This window comes from Lodderomyces beijingensis (assembly GCF_963989305.1).
Source record: "Lodderomyces beijingensis strain CBS 14171 genome assembly, chromosome: 1".
Lineage (NCBI taxonomy): Eukaryota > Fungi > Ascomycota > Pichiomycetes > Serinales > Debaryomycetaceae > Lodderomyces > Lodderomyces beijingensis.
The window spans coordinates 78264-99302 of NC_089970.1; the positions used below are offsets into that span (position 1 = coordinate 78264).

The 21039-nt window shown below is 46.9% G+C and overlaps 9 protein-coding genes across 9 annotated transcripts; 7 read left to right on the forward strand and 2 right to left on the reverse strand. All coding sequences in view use genetic code 12, as the record gives it.

The window, feature by feature from the left end:
* Positions 1-2342: 2342 nt before the first annotated feature.
* LODBEIA_P00390 (uncharacterized protein) lies at positions 2343-3503 on the reverse strand (the record flags this gene model as incomplete). Its single annotated transcript, XM_066974060.1, has 1 exon — positions 2343-3503. The coding sequence occupies one exon, from the start codon at positions 3501-3503 to the stop codon at positions 2343-2345; it is 1161 nt and encodes a 386-aa protein (XP_066826977.1).
* Positions 3504-8679: 5176 nt separating this feature from the next.
* Positions 8680-9570, forward strand: LODBEIA_P00400 (uncharacterized protein; the record flags this gene model as incomplete). Its single annotated transcript, XM_066974172.1, has 1 exon — positions 8680-9570. One exon carries the CDS (start codon positions 8680-8682, stop codon positions 9568-9570), a length of 891 nt encoding a protein of 296 aa, XP_066826978.1.
* Positions 9571-11336: 1766 nt separating this feature from the next.
* On the forward strand, positions 11337-12143 carry LODBEIA_P00410 (uncharacterized protein; the record flags this gene model as incomplete). Its single annotated transcript, XM_066974283.1, has 1 exon — positions 11337-12143. The coding sequence occupies one exon, from the start codon at positions 11337-11339 to the stop codon at positions 12141-12143; it is 807 nt and encodes a 268-aa protein (XP_066826979.1).
* Positions 12144-12161: 18 nt separating this feature from the next.
* On the reverse strand, positions 12162-14264 carry LODBEIA_P00420 (uncharacterized protein; the record flags this gene model as incomplete). The annotated part of the gene is made up of 1 exon (XM_066974394.1): positions 12162-14264. One exon carries the CDS (start codon positions 14262-14264, stop codon positions 12162-12164), a length of 2103 nt encoding a protein of 700 aa, XP_066826980.1.
* A 513-nt stretch (positions 14265-14777) lies between these two features.
* Positions 14778-15467, forward strand: LODBEIA_P00430 (uncharacterized protein; the record flags this gene model as incomplete). Its single annotated transcript, XM_066974505.1, has 1 exon — positions 14778-15467. One exon carries the CDS (start codon positions 14778-14780, stop codon positions 15465-15467), a length of 690 nt encoding a protein of 229 aa, XP_066826981.1.
* Positions 15468-15553: 86 nt separating this feature from the next.
* On the forward strand, positions 15554-16756 carry LODBEIA_P00440 (uncharacterized protein; the record flags this gene model as incomplete). The annotated part of the gene is made up of 1 exon (XM_066974616.1): positions 15554-16756. One exon carries the CDS (start codon positions 15554-15556, stop codon positions 16754-16756), a length of 1203 nt encoding a protein of 400 aa, XP_066826982.1.
* Positions 16757-16816: 60 nt separating this feature from the next.
* LODBEIA_P00450 (uncharacterized protein) lies at positions 16817-17917 on the forward strand (the record flags this gene model as incomplete). Its single annotated transcript, XM_066974727.1, has 1 exon — positions 16817-17917. One exon carries the CDS (start codon positions 16817-16819, stop codon positions 17915-17917), a length of 1101 nt encoding a protein of 366 aa, XP_066826983.1.
* A 38-nt stretch (positions 17918-17955) lies between these two features.
* Positions 17956-18432, forward strand: LODBEIA_P00460 (uncharacterized protein; the record flags this gene model as incomplete). The annotated part of the gene is made up of 1 exon (XM_066974838.1): positions 17956-18432. One exon carries the CDS (start codon positions 17956-17958, stop codon positions 18430-18432), a length of 477 nt encoding a protein of 158 aa, XP_066826984.1.
* Positions 18433-18617: 185 nt separating this feature from the next.
* On the forward strand, positions 18618-20711 carry LODBEIA_P00470 (uncharacterized protein; the record flags this gene model as incomplete). Its single annotated transcript, XM_066974949.1, has 1 exon — positions 18618-20711. The coding sequence occupies one exon, from the start codon at positions 18618-18620 to the stop codon at positions 20709-20711; it is 2094 nt and encodes a 697-aa protein (XP_066826985.1).
* Positions 20712-21039: the final 328 nt, after the last annotated feature.

The following is a 21039-nucleotide window of genomic DNA, read 5'->3' on the forward strand; positions in this document are numbered from 1 at the left end:
TCGTATCAAACAGAGCTCCACACTAGTTTTTTTTTTCCACCTTCCAGAACAGACGAGGCAGGTGTTAATGAAAGGTTATAGCAGCGAGTGCTTTCAAACAATGTAGGCCAAGAAAAGGCAAAGATGAAGGCGAAAGGCCTCGTCAGCTTTGCGTAATGCTCCCTCGGCCGCCCCCTGTCCCGAGGAGACTGTTCAATTCTGCAGCCTTGCTCAACGGCTGAGATAGCAATCAAGTTGCTGCAGCGTAGGGGAATCAATATCTACCGTTCTTGCCAGCGTATGTTGAGGACTGTCGCGAATCTGAGACAACGCAATGCTCGTCGAACGAAGTATATGAAACATTGAATCGGATTCAGATTTGACCAACTTACAAAAAAAGAATTGGTTCTATTTTTTTATCAATGGCCGGGCCGGTTAATAGGTTAACCTTTTTTTCTTTCCGCTCGGACTCCATCTGGCGAGCCAGACTCACCAAGCCATGGCGAAACCACAAAAACCTCCAGAAATATCCCTGCGAAGAACAAAACAGAACAGGTTTGCCCACTATACCCAATTGGGTGATTAGTCCCTCGTCTCCTCGGCTTGCGCTTGGACGTCCAGCCTTTGTGTAAGCAGAATTTGTTTCGAGACTCACACCGTGGGATGCTGAACATTCCACGATTTGCGAAAAAACGCAATGCAAGGGAAACAAAGACGCTCATGTCAGCCTTAACGTCACCACAGAGGGGATAATAAAGGTGGCCGGAGTTGAGGAGCTGGACAAAAAACTCTCTTCAACTTGCCCAAAGATACACCGTCTCCTTCTCCTACACGGGCCGGAAATGGGGGAGGGGGCCGTGTAACTTGTCCCTCATGTGAAGTAAACGTTTTCGATCCAGGCGCTACTAACCAGCATAAGAATCAGTCCACCTGGGTCCCCAATGAACAAGACAAACGTTTTTTTTTTTTTTCAAGGGCAGCTCTTTGCAGGTGGGCTCCTGTGCTTCAACCCTCCCCCCTTGCACAGCAAGTGTCCGTTCCAAGAGGAAGCTAATTTTAAAGTGAAGATAAACGAGGTTATATCTAACCTTACTATTGTCTCGCAGAACAATGTCCATTTGACAATTGCAGCCATTAGTGCGGAAAATAAAAAGGGAGAAATGTTGGAAAAGTCTAGGGTGAACAGTAGACGATGTTAAGCCCAGACGGTCAACAAGGGAGAGTAAGAGTCATCATCGGAGTTGACATCTCCAAGGCTGAGCAAGCGAGTTGAAACCACATGGAGGCAACCGGGATACCTTACACGTTACACCTTGTGTCTAACCTAATCTCCGTTGCTAGAGTGGGACACATCCAAACCCGATGGACCTCCTTTCTCACGCGTCGCGTCTACCGCGGTCGGCACGCCCTTCTCGACCAATATACTGCAGACTCCTTCCCCCCTTCCCGCGTTCCACCCTGTAACAAAGGACAAGTTGTCCTTCTTTTTCAGTCAGATGCGCCTAACCTGGACTGTCTTTGTTGGATTTTGAGTTTAGTCAGCTCAACTAAGCGCTAGTCTCCCTAATGGTCAGAGACTAAAGCCAGACAAGTTTCACAATTAGCCAAATGTGGCTTCCCCTAGGGTTGTACATTTGCTACTCCGTTTCAAGATAAAGTGCCAAACAACAAACCCGGGTAGTAATTTTCTTGTTTCCTTTTGGCTCCGCTGGATGAAATGTTTCACCCGTTTTGTTTTACAGTTTGGAGGGTTGTTAGAGCACAGGGTGAACGGGCGTCGTGAAGCACTGCCGTCACCGGAAGGCGATGTTTAACTTGGCTTCAAACATTTTACGCTCGTCTTTCAATGTACTCCCTCAGCGATAAAGTGACAATAAAAGAAAAAGTGATCTCACCAATTCCACTCTTTGCTTTTAGATCGCGTTGCAACAGTGCACAATAGCGCGGAGCCTGCGCTACCATGTGCTGTCAAATGATTGCAAAAGATTGCGCCCGTGGTGGGTTATCGATCCACTTCAATTTGGACCACTATTACCACGGCCAGCACCACCAGCGTAGTCGCACGTGTAGTTGAGAGAGTTCAAGTGTCACGTCAAGGATGCGGCACCAAGTTTGTTAGTTTCTTCCCCTTCCTCAACGAGATAGGGGCACAGGAATTCCTTCCACCCTCAACCGTAGATCTCTACGCTGCACGGATTATGACAAGATACACAAAAACGGTTTTCTCTCGGAACAATCACAATATAGGGGAAACGCAAGAGAAAGCCTGGAGTTCACCTCTGTTTCTTTTTTTTTTTTATCACGCTGTATTTATTTATTCACTTTTTTTTTTCTCTTTTTTCATTAGAAGTCATATATTCGTGCTATATTCTATGAGGGGCTCCTGAGGTGGTGGTATCATTACTCTTCATTCTTTTCGGACCGGGCGCGTTGTTCCCCCCAAGCAGAGGCTGGTCCAAAGTTTCCCGTCTTTTTCTATCAATTCGCTCTTCGGGACTTGGCCCCGGGGTCAAAGGCATGGAAACTTTTGGCGTCTTTGGTGGAACGGCTCTGTTGGCAGCAAGTGCGCCGTTGCGGTTGCCATCACTGGTGCCGTTGGGGTTGGTGCGGCGGCAGTTCATTAAATATTTCTGTTGCAAGCTGTTGGGGATAGCGAGGAACTTGATATTCTGAAACACTGTTTGGAAATCCTCAATCACTAGCACCAAGCGTGGAAAGTGCTGTGGGGAGGTTGACACTGCTAGCACATTGTTGTAGAAATGTAAAATCGTCATCAAGTTGATGGGGAGCTTCAGCAACGAGATGGCCGACATGATGGCCAAAATGGCGATTCTCGACGACGAGTAGTCAAAGTAAATGTTGGGGTAAAACTGGAACAACTCGCCAAGGTAATACGCAGTCACCTTGATCTTTTGGATGTTGTGCTTGATAATCATGGCCTGGGAGTCACTACCGGACGTCAAGAGGCTGAGAAAGCTATCGACAAACGCGTCGTAGGTGGGCGCATTGACCACCCACTCCAACGACTTCAAGATGTGCTTCTCCATCTCAATAAACAACTCCTTGGTGTAGCTATCAACACAGATCTTTCTCAAGTCGCTCAAGGTGGGTATTTTAAACTTGGAGTCCAAGTTCTTGCAGCTGATCCACAACGACGTCAACCCCAACAACTGGTAGTGTTGCTTCTTGACGATTCGTGTTGAGCAGTAACGGTCAATCAAGCTAACTGCAAGTGGGAACGTGGATCTCGACAAGTTGAGAATGTTGCCAACTTCGAACAAAAAATCAAGCAACAACGGTCTCATGCTCAACTTGATCTCTGGCTGCTGCTCAATCAACCCCAACGTAGGCAACGTCTGGATCTCTGCGGTGAACAAGTGCTCCAAGACGTCAATGTGGTATTCAGCAACACTGTCATTGTGGCATTTTTGCTCCAACTGCTGCAAAAACGGGTTATTAGCTTTATTTTGTGCTTGCACCAACCTCTGCTGGTGGAAAGCGTCCGGGGAGTTGTTAGTAGCCATGGTGGGACCTTATTCTATCTCGACAAATACAAAGCAAAGGCGAATAAAACACACACGGTGGGAAAAACCACTTTTTTGATGTAAAAAATGTGGTTGTCAAAAAAGAAAAATTGTGGGGAACTTGACTTGGTTGTAAAAAAAAAAAAAAAGGGACAGTGTCTGGAAAGAAAATGCGACACTGGTATTTTCTTTTTTTTTTGCGACTTTAACCAAGACTATCAAAGTTCAAGTTCAACGGATCTCCAGTAGTAACCAGTTACTAGCAAAGGGAGACGTACAAATGGTATGCAAATGTAAAGGTGTTGCGTCGTGAATCCGTGACGCTACAAAGAAAAAAAGTTGAAACGGTGTTGAAGAAAGACCTGGAAATGTGAGGCAGCAGTAGTGTGGGAATAGCGTTCCGTGAGTCCAACACTGTACAAGCCTAGCGATCGAAAATAGAAACCCTAGTGATGGAATAGTTGTTTTTGTAGTTGACAATGAAACTTCAACGGATGAGAGTCAGATGTCAAAGCAAATCTCTTTCCAGCAGCGGTGAGCGAGCGAGATTGAATATTCTTCTTGGTGGAGAACTAGTTAAAGCTACTTTGAAGAACCAAACTGTTTGACAACTGAATCTGACCTCAAGCAAGGAATAGCAGGGGGGGGATGGGAATGTTATAGCAAGTGGAACTAAATAGACCAGGCCCGTAGAAGAATGAAGCGTCCGATAGCGATGAAAGTGATTCTCTATGAGGATGGCAACTTAGCGTCAAGTGTCACACAGTCTATCAGCAAGACAAGAGCGGGGGTGTGTGTTGAGGTTTGAAGTGTAGAAAGTGAAGAAAAAGGGTTGGAGAAGTTGCAAAAGTTGGGAAAAAGTGGTGGAAATATATATGCTAGATGTTGAATATGTACTCTGCCTACTGCCATTATGTTCTCTTGTATGAAGCTCACCCTCCTTGAAAAATTTAGCATTAATTAAAAATTAAGAATAAAAAAAAAGATCTGTTCTTGTTAACAGTTCGTTACTAATAATATTATTAGCTGCTACTGCATAATGCCAGAGAGTCCAATTAAGCGACAGTGCATCCACCAGATATTACTACTTGACTACCAGATAGACACAGAGAGATAACCACATACAATTAAACATGACACAAGTCACAAAGACACCGACGACATTAGTTACAAAACCGTGGGGGGACACGACACGACACCACACGACACAACACGACACAACCACACTACAATGCCATCAACCACCAAAGAAGGCGCCGACAGTCTCGTAAGTCTGTCGAGTATAAGCACCAGCGCTATCACCCTTGGCATCACCGTGAGCAAGCTCAAGGTGAAGAGCCCCATCACGAGCTTGAATTCTACACCAAATCCTCTTGTTCTAGTGTAAAGAGTCCTCGCACGTGTCGTGCTGCTCAAAGGAGTGGGTTGTCCATTTTCACATTTTAGCTACTTTGGGCATACGTGCCTTTACCACCACTACAATTGCAAAAATGCAATTTAGCAAAAAAGGAGCGTTTAAACGTACCTGGACAAAGGCCTCCCAAAGAAACGAGATTGTTCTTGTTTGAAACCAGCAACAGTGGAAAGCTTCAATCAAAAACCACACATCGAAAATCAAAAAACGAAAACCGAAAATAGAAAATCTGCTCTGTCAAAGCCCTAAAAGAAAAGCTTAGTGTCTTGTTATAATCTCCCCCGTTGTGTCTGGTGGTTGGTAGCTCTAACGATCTCCTTTGTGGTTCCGAGTCTGCTTTCGAACCAATTAAAGTCACAGAGTGGGTGCGTTATAGCTTTGGGCTATTTTCTCTACATTGTTCAGCGGGACAAGGCAGAAGGGGGAGCGGAGGAACACTGACACTTCCATGCTGAAACTCCAGGGGGGGAAGAGGGAAAAATGCGGGAATGTTAAATTGGGAGCTCAGACTCACCGGGTGTTGCCAGTGAGATTTTCCAGCGTATCTCCTGGCATTGAAATACTTCGTACCACAATGCACCCACTTCTGGCTCTCCCAATCGAGACATAATTTTTGCCAAACGGTTCTGCAAATTATGAAACCGCAGGAGAGACAACCGCTGCCTGAGCTGGGTTCGTGTGAGAGCAAGAAATATAAAGCCCACGCAATGCTGGTGGCGGAAATAGACACTATTTTTTTTTTCATTCTCGACAATAGTGATCTTCTGTCTCAGTCAATGAAACCGCACCGACTATACTTACAAAATAAAGACCCCACATTTGGAAACCAAGTGTTGATCCGCCAACACCACAACCATCACCAGAACTCCTCCCAATGGTTTAAGCACTAAAGACCATCTTTGCTTCTAGAAAACGGCACACCACATGGGCCCAAGTGGCACTCTGTCAACATATTTTAGTCTCCATCGATCTCACTGTCTGTGTATAGTCTGAAACGCAGTGATTGTGACGCTAACTGTGCGGGCTCTTGGTTTCAGTGTCGTTGCCCCTATTTCCTCCCTCCCCCACTCCTGCTCGCTCTTCTCCTCGCTTCTTCTTTTTTTGTCCAAGATTTTTTTTTGCAATCTCCTTTGTATTACAACCGCTGGAGTGTGCAAATGAGCTGTTGAAAAAAGAATCTTGTTGCATTTATTTTCTCTCGGCTATCGAGTAGCGGTGGTGGTTCATTGGTGCTTTCGTTGTAGTCTACTGTACCGGTGCAGCCTGTATTCCAGGCACCAAGCCAGCTGCCTCTGTCTCAACCAGTCCCGACAGTATAAAAACCCAAGTCTCGAACCCTAATGTCCAACCTCAAAGCAGCTACTATTAATAACGAAGAGATTTAGGGCCGCGCGTATCTCGTGGTGGGCACGAAGAGCTAAAAGGTAAGAAAAAAAAAAAAAGAAAAAAAAAAAACTGGTGACGATCTCCCGCGGGCGACTCTTCTGCCTAATCTCGCACCGGGAGGCTTGACAAGCGGCTAGGTACGTTCAAGGGGGGAGGAGAAGCGTCTCACTCCGCCTGATGGCATCGCGGTGACGATCTTTGAGCCCAATTGCGCAACGCCTGCTGCTGCTGCTAGAGTTGCACTCAGTCAACCAATCGGTCAACCAATCAGCAGAATCGGGTAAAGTTTAACTTACTCTCTGCCTTTGCCGATTATAGAGTTTTAATTTTGGATAGGATAGTTGGAACACCCATAAAGGTGAGATCCGCAAGGTTTGGGGTTTTGCAAAAAGCCAAAGATCTACAATGGCCAGACATGTAAACTTTATTAGACTTTGGTGTCTTCAATTCGGTCAATTGTTCGCACGGTCGAACTGACAAAGCTCGGTAGTTGTCAGTGCAGACCACATGCATCCGGCTGAACTGATGCTCTCTGTGTCCCTTTCCACCCACCGGTTTTTTCACGCATTTGTGTGCTGCAAAAAAAAATTCTCATGGGGTCGATGAGATGAGCTTGGTTGAGCTTCATTACTGTATCACAGTGTTCCATGCTCTCCTTTCGAGGAGGTGCTTTTGTGATAAAGACATGGATTTGCATTGTGTGCAACCACAAATTGCGCCCAGCTAAGGCAAATCTCTACAAGTACAAGAGCTACCGAACTGGTGTATTTTTCATCGCCTGATCTTGCAATTTTAGTGATCCTTATCCTTCAATCACCAAAACAACAACGTTTGACTCTATTTTTTTCTGGAACCTGGTGTTCTCTTTAGAGGAAAGCTAAAACGCTGCTTCATTGACTGCATCAGAAACAATCTCAAAGACGAACCCGAAAAACCGATAAGGTGGTCTGTTTACGGATGTGTCTCGAGGGGTAAATCCCGCTTACCTCCCTCTCACACACGCCGGAGAGCACCATCTAGCGTGGACTCTGTCATATAAAACGTGGTCATCTTGACCTCCTTATCCCTGGCTGGAGCTGAACTGAAAAAAAGAACACAAGCAAGGCTTTACTGCCCCCCTGGTAAAAGTTTATCCTGAAGCAGTAGCTCCCGTTCTCCCTCCCCCCTCGAGTCTAGCCAGACGGAATGATTGCTGTCTGGTTTGAACAAGTGCAGATCGCGCCCTCCCGGGAACAATCAACCAATAGTGGAGCTGCTACACGCTAAAACATTTATAGATAACCTAGCGTGCATCACGTGGAAACTACTAACCTTCCAACGCCATGTCCGTGTCCACCAAAGGAAAGGAGAGCAGAACTGACAGTTATTGCAGGTATAGAGCCAGTGTAAACTTTCCAAAGTCGACTGCCTCTAGAGCACAACGCAGGGGCCTTTAACAGTCCACTGCTTTCTCTCTTAACCACTCCGTCTTGCTTCCTAGAGGAGTTGAAAAGACGCTTTGCTGTATTGCGTAGAAAACAGAAGCCAGCTCGGAGTCCTTTTTGTGCCGCGCAATACAGCAAAAGCTCATAAGTTCAAGATGTGAGAAAAGTTCTGATTTTAGTTGGCACCAGAGAGAACTAACCGCAGAGAACAAGAACAGCAGACAGAAACTGATATATTGTGGAGGCACAACGAAACAAAGAAGTGAAAATTGAAACACCTGAGTTGAGCTATCGCCCCCTTTTTTATCAAGATGTACGTTTGCTAGCACGGAAGTTTGACACTTGGTTTTTCCACTGGCAGCTCAAGCACGGCTTCCAAGGAATATGCCACCACATCACCGGGATTGCTCTTTCGCAGAAACTTTGCCGTTGGTTGCGAAGCTCCCGCAACCAGATCCCACAAAATAATGCAACATTCTCGGCTGCGGTGTTTACCTCGAAGGAGCCCACACACAATAAGCCATTCGAAACATCCTTTGCGCACAACAAAGCGTGCCGTGGTTGTGAATATGCCGAGGCTTTGAACAGACCACGTTGGTGTCCGCGCGTAGAGCCAAACGTTGTTATCAACTGGAGTGGAGTGATCTAAAGGTCTCTAAACACTAAAGTCACCAAGCCTCTAAGTGATACAACCGTTCCGCAACCAAATTTACGTAAACTGGATCAATTGGTTGACCCCTTTCAAGTGCAACTCAAAAATTGCGTCTTAGTGCGCCATTTCATCAACGCTGACATTTTTTTTCTCACCATGTTGACGCAAAAAAAAAAAAAAAGAAAAAAGAAAAATTCCAGAGCCATCCACCATCAAGTGTTACAATCCAAGGTGAAAAATTTTCTCTATTCACAACACAAAAGGTGCCTTCTCATCAGACTCAGCTCAAGGAACACAACCATGGAGGAGTTGATCCAACGTCACAAGAAGGAGAACAAGGACTTGATCGCGACAATCACAGGGTTGAAGAAACAAGCGACAAAGAAGAACAGAAAGAGCGTGCTTGAGAAATGCCAGGAGTTGGATGCTAGTCTAAAGAAACGGCATGCTGCAGAGCTAGCAATGTTGAATGAAAGCGACGACGTTGGTGGCGAAGAAAACGACGATGGTGTCTCTCCCGAGCAGCTACTAGCAGAAATGTCCCTAGCACCGGAGACACCACTGGACACATCGAACGAGGCATCACATGCTGCTCCCTGCAAGAGGCGAAACCGACAGAAGGAAAGACTAGACAAGCGCAAGGCCGAGATTGAAAAGATGCAGCGGGAGGCCCGCGAGGAAGCACTAAACACAACCGACTATCGACAAATCGAAATCGACTCGATGAACCAGCTCCTCCTGCTACACAACTTGGAACTACACGAGATCAAACCCGATGGACACTGTTTATTCGCCGCGATTGAAGACCAGCTCCGGGAACGACACCACATCCAACGATCGATCCAAGAGTTGCGCGACTTGGCCAGCGACCACATCTTGGCGAACCAGGACGACTTTGTCCCGTTTTTGTTTGACGAAACCACATGCAAAGTGCGGGACGTCGATAACTACTGCCTGGAACTAAGAACAACGGCAATGTGGGGGTCCGATATGGAAGTGTTGGCGTTGGCGAGGATATTCCATTGCTGCGTCACCATCCACATGGCGGGGGCCCCGTCTCTCAAGATCAACGAAAGTGAAGAGGAGCAGGAGCCCGAGTTGCAGTTGGGGTATTATAAGCACTCGTATGGACTAGGTGAACATTACAACTCGCTAAGGGATAAGAAGAAAATAGTTGAGCCAAAGGAGTGATCTTTATATATATAATTTTGTACTAACCCTCCACCCTTGGCCTGTCGATAATAGTGTCGTGCTTAGTGTCGCGACACTGCTAGAAGAAACATAATATCATATTATATTTAAGCTGTGCTGCATAGAGTTTAGATCTCGTAAATGTACGCCGTGCTTTTATACGTCCGTATTCACACACAAAACGACTCGGCTTCAGATTCCGCTACAACTCGGTTGAGGAGAATATGCCCCGAGATCTTTATCGGAATAGCACCAACGGGATGTTACTGTCTGGGCCACAAGCTGGATTCAGCTGGGGCAAGCCCAACTCGAGTCTAGATAATGGGCAGTTTGAAAAAGAAGGGAGGATCAAACATCCCTGCATCGATCAGGGATGCAAGACGCAAACCGCTGAGTCTAGAAGTGAGGGATGTACTCTAGATACTCTCATTCCCGGTTGTGGCTTCCTCTTTGCTAGCACGTTTTCGAATAGGGGCTGTTGCACTGGGTTCACTAGGGATAGGTGTCCTCCCCCCCCTTTTCTTTTCTTGGTGATAATCAAAGTATCCAAGGACAATTTCACCGAATTGGGAAGAGCATTATTAAACTGGCTTTTGCAAAGTTCCAGATACGTGCAGATGTATATTTTTCAAATTGTCTGGCGCTGGCTGCTTCGGAGTCTGTCGTGTGGCAGCGAGAAACGAAAAAGCAAAAAGTCGCAGACATAAAAAAAAAAAATGTTGTGAGCGTGACACCCACGTGACGCGCGATCCTGGCCCACATTTTCGTCTCTCCTCTTTTGCTTGATTTAACCCGAGCTGAGCTAACAATGGACTCCATGCCCGTGACGAAGAATGGGTGCAGTCTCACAGGCTCTGCCGCAACGCCTATGAGTCCTTCCCTCACGACAGCGTTGTCTGCAGCAACTGGGAGTGATCAAACACTCCAGGGGGGCTTTGTATCGTAAATCGTTTTGATAAACCAACGTGATACGCCTCAGTTTGATAAGAGAGGGAGCCAACTAAACTGTAGCTGAGTTAAAGGAATAGCGTAAAGCTCTGAAGGTCAAATTCGGGGGCAATCTCACACTTCTTCCAACTTCAATGCGGTAAGAGTGTACGGAAAAGACCCTGGATGAGTTCTAGCCGACAACGTCAGGGCATCCTCCCTTTCTCCACCTCTCCGAATTGCACATGTAGAAGAAAGCAAATGCAAAGAATGCAGTATCACTGGCACTACCCACTACCCTTGTGCTTAAGTTATAAAGTGACGTTCTTTTCCCACTTTACCACATTGTAGCGCCACTTGCATGTTACACCCCATCCATGTGAACCCTGTGTCTCACACTGTCAAATGGTTTTGAGGATAGGCAAGGGATGGAGGAAAAAAAAGTGTCAGCTCGACACCAAGGGATACGTTTATCCTGGACATAAGGCGGACTTGTACTGTAAAACAGCTGCGTGGAAGCCTCGGTGGAAGCTACTGGTTTGCTTAATTTGCATGGTGTTTGAACATCAACACCTATGGTCACGTGACATGGGCATACTCCAGGCCTGTGTCACTTGAAGGCCATCTTGCATTCACCAATGATGGAAAAAGCCAGGATAGACATCGTCCGAACTCACATCACCAACCACTCAACGTTGGTGTGTCACTTGCATCCAAGGTGTGCCCCCCCCCACCTGCCTTTGCTCAATCTCGGTCATCACGCTTATTTCCATTTTTTTTTTCCTCTTTCTCCATTTCGCATCGCATCACTCTCTCAACTGCAAAGATAAGCATTCATCATGGGTTGGCTCTGGGCAGACAAGACGGAAACCAAGTCCGCTCTGACACCTTCCGCTGCAAAGTCACTGGGATGCCCGGTCGATTACACATCGTTGAAATCTCTGAGTTCATCCAGGCCATCTGTTTGCCCCGTCCAACCAAGCAACAGCAACGATCAAGTGTTGAATCCCTTGAACAACATGCCCATGGCTATATCAAGCGAGCGAGCACCGGGCCAAAAGATCAAGTTGTCAACCGAGCGAACCATCTCCACGATCCCACGAGGCGAGTCGCTGGACCAAGGGCTCTGGGAGTATCCATCTCCACAGCAAATGCTCAACGCCATGCTCGCCAAGGGCAAAGGCGAGGGAATACCCGAGGATGCGGTGACGTCGATGGTGGAGGTCCACAACTTCCTCAACGAAGGCGCCTGGCAGCAGATCTTGGAGTGGGAAAACAAGTACACTAACGAAACAAAGGTCGAGCCGAGGTTGCAACAGTTTACAGGTAGACCGCACGATCTCTCGCCAAAGGCAAGAGTGTACTTGTGGTTAGGTGGGTTGTTCCCCGACACGTTCAACACGGTGCCACCGTTTGATAGACACGATTGGTACGTGTTGCGAAGCAAGGGGAGAAACCAGGGCTGGAAAAAAGTGAGGTATGTCATTGACTACTATGGCGCTCCCGATGATGAAGAAACGGGCATGCCGGCGTTTATGTTGGACACCCGTCCCGCGTTGGACGATGTGGCTAGTATACGTGATAGAATTGTCTCGTTTGCAGGGCCAGTGTGGAGAAAAGCCATGGGAGATGCAGATCAGTTTTAGTCTTTATATATAGCAGGATTAATTATTTACATGTTTCAGCAATTTTTGTGCTATAGCTGGCGGGAGCTCAACAAACTTGCTGACTCTGGAGAGCATCTTGACCATTTCCGGCACGTAGTCTGCATCGGGCAACTCGGCCATGTCAGCGAGAACGAGCGAGATCAACTTGTGGTTGCGTTTGCTTAGTAAGTAGTTGAGGATGAAGTAGTAGGTGAACCTGTTTGGTCTCACTCCAGGATCGTTCTTCATCCTCCTGTAGTACTCTAATGCGAGCGGCGTGTCTCTGGTGAGAAGATTTTTGATCATGATGTTCCAGATCCGCGCATCGTTGTTGATATTGGAGATGTAGTAATCGAAAATTTGCACTGCAATCGGGATATCCCCATGGGACAACTCCCCTTGCAACATCTTACTTTGAATGGCACTGGACCTGGGTTTTGTTTCCATCATGTGCTTGTAGAGCACTCTAGCAGCAACCATGTTCCCAGAGTCAACCAACCCGTTGAGCACCGCTGAAAGAGTGTGCTCGTTTTTGGTGGCGCCTTTCAAAGTGTGCAAGATCCCTTCAAAGCTCGGTGTTTTCCCCTTGTCAATGAGCGCATTGACATACGCGCCTACCAAGGTGGTCAACGAATGCACCGTCTCGGGAATGCCGTGCTCTTGCATAAACTCGTTGATGCCACGCACGGCTTTGTAGTTTTTCTTTTGCGCATAGTGGGACATGAACATGTTCAATACAGTGGCGCTAGGTTTGTAGTTGCCTTCTTTCATGTACTCGCGCATCCGGTGCTCGGCATCGTCAATCCGGTGGTTGAAAACGAGGCCGCACAAGACACCATCCTTTGCCGCGTTGCCGTTGAGTTGTGGGTGCTGTTTAATATGCTGTTCAGCAGAGTCAAAGTCATTGGCAATCGCAAAAGCGCTAACAATGCTGCCCAAAGTCTCCTCGTCAAAAGCCACTTTGCTTGCTTCTATAGTGGCCAACATCTTTTTAAAGTTACTCATAAACTCACGCTTTTGCTTTGCTGACGCTTTCGCGAATCTGTTGGGGTTGATTGTGGCGCGCAACACCACATTCCAAGCGCCAATCGATGGCTTGATTCCGGACTTGAGGATGTTTTGGAACATGTTAAACACGTCGTCGTACTCGTCAATGTAAAAGTATCGGTCCATCATGGCAACCAAGACCCGTTCATCGATCTTGATCCCTTGCTTGGATGAGACTTGCACAATCTCGGCGTATATACTGTCGAGCTCCCTTCTGTCACGCAATGAATATATTTTCTGAAGCATTTTGGCACTGTTGGGATTCACCTGCCCTAATCGAAACTCATCCAACACGCGTTTCAATTTCGCAAACTCTGGTTTGGAAAACACCTTGACCTCTTCAAGGGTCCGCTTTAACATATACACAGCTGGCACAGTGTCGTTGTTGGAAAATTTTTTGGCGTTCTCTTCTGAATAGGTGAGTCCTTCGCCCTCGCAGGCCATGACATATGCGTAGTAGCTCAAGTTGGGAAGATGGTACCCAGTGTACTTGGCTTCCCCGTCTTTAAGGCTCATCCCTACAAACACAGGTGAAGAGTTTTTGTACTCCAAGTACCTGGCCCATAGTTGCATCACCCTGTGGTACTGAGCGGGGTCTGGCTTATTCTGCAAGAGCGATATGGCAACTTCGGTAAAATGGTACTGGTGTGCAATCTGGTGCAGGGTGAGAAACTGCAACACCTCGTTGAGATCTTGTCCATTCTGCTTTGCTAGTTGGAACAACTCAATGCTCAAGGGAAGGAAAGCATTGTATAAGGCGATTTCCGGGATGTTTTCCTGTTTGCGTATCTCACGTAGAAAAGTGATTCCTTCCTCGAGAATGTCTTTTATTTCGTGGTAACCAGTTCCCGAGCTGATTGTCTCCTGGATTTGCTTGGTAATGTCTCTCAACTTGTGGTTCTCCACTCTTTTGGCAGCTGTTTTCGACGGATGAATGGGCGTGTTTGACGGCTCAACTGATTCCGACAGAGTGGTTGTTTGACTCCGGATTAGTCTCGGAGGCAAGGCTCTTACCCCTACACTCAGCAACACATGCCCGCGCAACAACGGTCTTGCTATTCGTCTGGGGATCATTTACGTTGATGGGAAGAGAAAACGTGCACTCTCTGGAGAAAATTTTGCAATTTTCACGAGTCGCGATTCGACACCAGGGTGGGTTCGTGAACACACTGTGGGTGTTTTTTTGAGAGCACTACAAATGGTTTCAGTTGCTGGAAGTGAATGTATTTTAAAAAACTGTATAAAACCCCTCGATGGTTGAGCCTGGGCAAATGTTAGCAAGTCTGTCAAAGACATTAGAGCACTACTTGTACATATCAGATAGATTTGAATAAACGGTTTTTATCATAAACAAAATATCAATTGAGCTGGGTTTATGCTATGGAGTCCTAACGACTCAGTATCATCATGAACAAGGTTGATAGAGATTTGTAACATACCAGGGATAGTAGCTGATTAAAACATGGTGGAAAGAAAGAAAAGAGTCGGTGAAGAAGGCTTGATTTTTTTTTTTCTTTGCTAGTACCTCTTCACTTTTGTTGCGCAGTTTATCAACACCTGCTAGGTGCCACCCACCACAACTACCAAATGACAAACCATGTCAATGACAAGTACAACATTGGCAATGCTCAAGAGACACCGCCAGATCTAGTGTTCTTTAACTACCATGAGTATTTAGTGTCGCAGCTGGGTGGTTCTGAACTGCCCGTGGTAGTCGTAAACCACTTTCCCAACCATTACAAAGACCAGTCATCCGTGTCGTTCAAGCACACGAGGGTTGTAAGAATACCACGTTGTTATGATATCCAGTGCTCGGACTTGATACCGCAGTTCTCTATATTCTACCCAGGGCAAGAGCCAGGGGCAATCAAATCAGAGGAAAGTAACTCGGTCATGGCCACGTTTGATCAGCATGAGTTTGGAGTTACATCTGAAATCTTGCAGCTCCGGCAACGCATATCGGAACAAGACTTGCTCAAACTTGTCACCACCATCAACTTCAAGTTGCAACTAGCCTTCAACCCGTTCTCAGTATGGACTCTTTGTGAAAACATTTGCAACGTCTTGACTGGCGGGTTATTCCTCCTGTTGATGAACTTTTGTCATTTGTACACTTACTCCAGGAGACAAGTTACCAAATTGGAAGCGTTTATCAGACATCAGAATGAACAGTTTCAAAAAGACGGAGTCGACTTGGTAATCACTTCACCAAGGAAAACAGCATATTTGTCAGTACGTGTAATCCTTCAAAGTCTATGGCGGCGCGCTAAATACTAACCAAAAATGAATATTTTTCGCAGTTGGATATACAAGTTTCCAACCTCATCCCCTCGTAACCTGTAGATACTTCAACCACCACCACGATGAAGCAAGTCATGAACGGTGTGTTTGCCATAAACAAACCCAGTGGGAGAACCTCAGCCAACATAATTGCAGAGTTACAAGAAATCTTCACCAAGTCGCAAGTGTTTGCCCTGGATATGCAAGCGATACGAGACAAGATGTCCTACGACTTGGGCCAGGACAAGAAGTGGAAAAACAAGGCCAAAAAGAAAATAGCCAACGCCAAGGTGAAAATCGGGCACGGGGGCGCGTTGGACCCTTTAGCGAGAGGGGTGTTGGTTGTTGGCGTTGGGCTAGGTACAAAGAAGCTACAGTACTACCTCACCGAGTGCCAAAAGACCTACGAAGCCAAGGCATTGCTTGGTATTGCCACGACAACGGGTGATTCAGAGGGACAGATTGTGTCTCAGAATGAAATAGCACATATAACACCAGACTCGGTTTTACACGCGGCGGAGAAATTTGTTGGCGACATTAAACAAACTCCACCGATTTTCTCCGCGTTGAAAGTGGACGGCAAGCCCTTGTATGAATACGCGAGAGAGGGGAAACCCATACCGAGGGATATCAAAGTGCGAGAGGTTAACGTGGGGCGTATCAAAGTGTGTGAGGAGGACCTCCTCACCACTGAACATGACTTTAAAAGATTGGAAAGCGAGTTGGATGAAAACGGCGTCGCAAAAGAACATGCGTTGATGAACAACCCCACGTTAAACGACTCGCCATTGTATTTTTCCAAACAGTACCTTGAGCAAACTGGGGGAGTGCCTCAAGAGTGCAAGCCACGGTTGTTGTCAGAGGACGAGAGCCATCCGGACAAATTGCCCATGTTCCATTTCACCGCCGATGTATCGTCAGGGACCTATATCCGGAGTTTAATCAGTGACATTGGCCGTGCAATGGACTCCTCTGCGTATATGGTGGATCTTGTTAGAACGAAGCAGTCGGAATGGGTTTTGGGTCGCAATGTGTTTGAGTTGGAGAACTTCCAAAGGGGTGATAGAGTGTGGGGCCCAGTGTTGAAAAAGGTCTTGGCTCATGGTGGTGAAGGGGTCGACTTGGCAAAGGAACTAGCCGAGGCTGAAAAGGAGACTCAAAGGGGGGTTGAAAACAAGGGCGATGAGGACTTTGACTTGGAATCGGAATTCGCCAAAGCTAAGCAAGCTCTGCATCGGGATAATGACGAGGGTGCCGAGGGATTCAAGAAGCGAAAATTGACCTAGGGCGGAAAAAAAAAAATGGTGCTGCGAAATATATAGAACCACTCTATAGACACCAACAAGATGATCCGTAAGCAACTAGCACGATTCGTTCATTCTCCAGCATTCAAGCACCATGCACGAACAACAGTAAACCCCGTTGACTTTAGACTAACTCCTCCAAGCAACGTTACCCCCAAGTCGGTGCTAGTTTTCTCGACACCGACGTGCCTACCCAACATCATTCAAGATGCCATCGATCTACACCAGACAAACAGACTACAGGTTGTTGTAGCGGGCATCGACACAATGGTTCCGTTTTCAAGTAGGAACGGTGTGAGTGAGTTGTGGCTTGAGCAGGAAATGAAAATCGGCACGTCGGTGCTACTTGAGGAAAAAGACGACATCAACAAACCGCCACGCGAAAGCGACGGGATCAACCCTGTCTCTGCGAGAAAAAACTGGAAGGACATCACCGGGAGCGTTAGTTTCAAGTTGAAGAATGAAATGGAGGCACGGGTTACTCTTGCAAACACCGTTTTCTCCTCGGGTTCAATCATCACCTTGTTTTACTTTGACTCGAAAATGGGCCTCTCGGGACAGCACTTGTGTGAGTTGAGCTTGGAGTTACCGCATGGCGTGATACCACGACACTCAAGAGCTATTGTCGAAGACCATTGGACTCCACTATACCCGAACGAGTCGTTCAAAATTACAAAATGCGTGGGTAATTTACTAAAACAGGTTGAGAACAAGCCAGCTGCCAAGTTTTTAGAAGAGAACAATCTGTTGATGAGCCTCAAGTCGAAAGATACAGAAGTGTATGTCAAGGTGAGGAAACAGGGCACCACCCACGTTGATAGATTCAAAGTGGTTGCAGGTGGCGGGGGATGGGGAGCTAAAGCTGACATAATCGCGCTATCAGCGGAGGCACAACCCAGTGTAGGTGACTTGATAGAGTTCTACATGGTGACTCCCCAGCACCGGTTCCAGCCGCAACACGATGTTTCGAAATACCACGACTGTTTCGCACTCCAGAGCAGCTACGAGGAGACGTCGTATGGGTCACGTCTCGCACAAGAGCAGGTGTTTGAAAATGCGTTTGGGTGCGGCAGTGAAAAGGGGTTCTTTTGGAACGGGGTGGGGCATGTGTCCCCCGGAGAAACAGTGTTTGTAAAAATGTAACAACCCACAGTTGCTTTTCTTCTCTCTCAATTTTCCGAATGCCAATCAAATACATCAAGGGCGACTTGTTTAGCCATACAGCCCGTAAACCGTGTATACTAGCACACGCTTGCAACACTGGCGGAAGCTGGGGCGGCGGGATCGCAGCTGTGTTTAGACGCAAGTTTCCTCACGCTAATCAACAGTACAGCGAATACTGCCACGGGAATCGAAACTTGCTCGGAACCTCGTTGTTGTTGAAAGGTGATGATTTTGACAAGAATAGGATCTACATTGCCTGTTTGTTCACCAGTGACTTTCAGCAGACACCAGAGGAGATTGTGGCGCTCACGGATGAGGCAGTGCATGATCTCGTTGGTCAATTAAAGGCAATCGACGTTGAAACAGACAACGGCAAAGCTGTCATCAACATGCCAAAGATCAACGCGGGGATATTCGGAGTGCCATGGCAAGACACCGAAGCAGTTCTTGCAAAGTATACAGACTTGCAGATCAATGTATACGTCATGGACTAACACCAGTTGTTTCCGGCGTGAGATCACATCGGTCAACGGTGTTCGTTAGCTGTAGGTCGTGTGTACCGGTGAAAAACTTGTTGCCGGTGCCACCAAGATGAAAACTACAACTTGTAAATATTTAATATACAGATTGTTATCGCCCTACTCCAAAACTGTCCAACCTCACTCCGCCATTATCAATCATGGATGAGGGCTTGATTGCTACAATCAACAAGTTGCAGGATGCTTTGGCTCCATTGGGCGGCGGCTCGCAGTCACCAGTCGACTTGCCTCAGATCACCGTTGTGGGATCGCAATCCTCGGGCAAATCTTCAGTGTTGGAGAACATTGTAGGGAGAGACTTTCTTCCACGAGGCACGGGTATTGTCACTAGAAGACCGTTGGTTTTGCAGTTGACCAATAGAAGAGCCACCCCTAAAAACAAACAAGAGCTACTCGATATCGAAGCGAATGAAGGCGGCGGGCAGAAGGAAGACAACCCTGACGAGTGGGGGGAGTTTTTGCATCTCCCAGGTAAAAAGTTTTACAACTTTGAAGACATCAGGACTGAAATTGTGCGTGAAACGGACGCCAAGACCGGTAAGAACTTGGGTATCTCGCCCGTGCCCATCAATTTGAGAATCTACTCGCCCCACGTGTTGACATTGACGTTGGTGGACTTGCCCGGTTTGACAAAAGTGCCCGTTGGAGACCAGCCAAAGGATATTGAGAAGCAAATCAGAGACATGATTATGAAGTTTATTTCCAAGCCCAACGCCATCATCTTGTCGGTAAACGCGGCAAACACGGATTTGGCCAACTCGGACGGGTTGAAGTTGGCCAGGGAGGTTGACCCTGAGGGCTCGCGTACTATTGGTGTCTTGACCAAAGTCGACTTGATGGACCAAGGCACCGACGTTATTGATATCTTGGCTGGAAGGGTGATTCCGTTGAGATTTGGCTATGTGCCAGTCATCAACAGAGGGCAAAAGGACATTGAAACGAAAAAGACCATTCGACAAGCGTTGGCTAATGAGGCCAATTTCTTTGAAAACCACCCTTCCTACAGAGCCAAGGCCCAGTTCTGCGGCACGCCCTATCTTGCCAAGAAATTGAACGGCATCTTGCTCCACCACATCAAGAGCACGTTGCCGGATATCAAAATGAAGATTGAGCACTCGTTGAAAAAGTACCTGAACGAGTTGAGTTTGTTGGGACCCGAGATGGCAGAGTCGCCCGCGTCCATTGCGTTGAGCATGATTACAAACTTTACCAAGGACTACACGGGGATCTTGGATGGTGAGTCGAAGGAGTTGAGCTCGCAAGAGTTGAGCGGCGGCGCGCGGATCTCGTTTGTGTTTCATGAAATCTACAAAAACGGGATCAATGCGTTGGACCCGTTTGACCAGATCAGAGACGCCGATATCAGAACAATCTTGCACAACACCTCGGGTTCGGCTCCGTCGTTGTTTGTGGGCACTGCTGCGTTTACAGTTTTGGTTAAGCAGCAAATCAAGAGAATGGAGGAGCCATCGATTCGATGCATCAATTTGATCTTTGACGAGTTGGTTCGCATCTTGTCGCAAATCATTAACCAACCGCAATACACTAGATACCCTGCGTTGAAGGAACAGTTGTCCAACCATTTCATCCAGTACCTAAGAGAAGCGTTGGTGCCAACAAATGAGTTTGTCACTGACTTGATCAAGTCCGAGGAAACGTATGTCAACACAGCACACCCTGACTTGTTGACCGGAACCCAAGCTATGGCGTTTGTAGAGGAGAAGTTCCACCCAAAGCCTCAAGTGCAAGTTGATCCAAAGACTGGGAAACCGGTGCCACAGCAGCAACAACAACAACAACAACCACAACACCCACAACACCCAGCAAACTCTGCCAGGCCGGAGGAGTCATCAAATGGATTCTTTGGTGGCTTTTTCTCTTCCAAGAACAAAAAGAGATTGCAGCAGATGGAGGCCCCGCCACCGGTGTTGAGAGCAACGGGTACAATGACCGAGAGAGAAACCATGGAGACAGAAGTGATCAAATTGTTGATCTCATCGTACTATAATATTGTCAAGAGAACAGTCGCTGACATCGTCCCCAAGGCGATCATGTTGAAATTGATCAACAAGTCCAAGGACGAGATCCAGAAGGAGTTGTTGGAGAAAATGTACAGCAACCCTGAGTTGCCCGACTTGGTCAAGGAGAATGAACTCACTGTGCAGAAGAGAAAAGAGTGTATTAGAATGGTTGAGGTGTTGCGAAATGCAAGCGAAATCGTGGCAAGTGTTTAGATTAAACAGATGCAGTGTAACCAATGAAATAGAGTATTCTTGTTTCCTTTTGAGGCCAATGGAGATAACGGTCGTGCGACCATTGAGGCTGGTGGCGTTTGCAAACTCGTCCATTGTGCAACAGAGCAATTTCTTAAGATCACCCTGTGCAGTGTGTTTGCCCTTGTCCCGTTCACGTTGTACGCAGCTTTGCTGTTACCACCACTGCGCAGAATAGAGTCACTTTTTCTCTGTTTTTTTTTTTTTTTTTTTTTTTCACCACGCCTGCAGTAACGTTGCGCAATAATAGAGCTGAGATTTTTCTTCTTTTTTTTTTTACAACCAATTC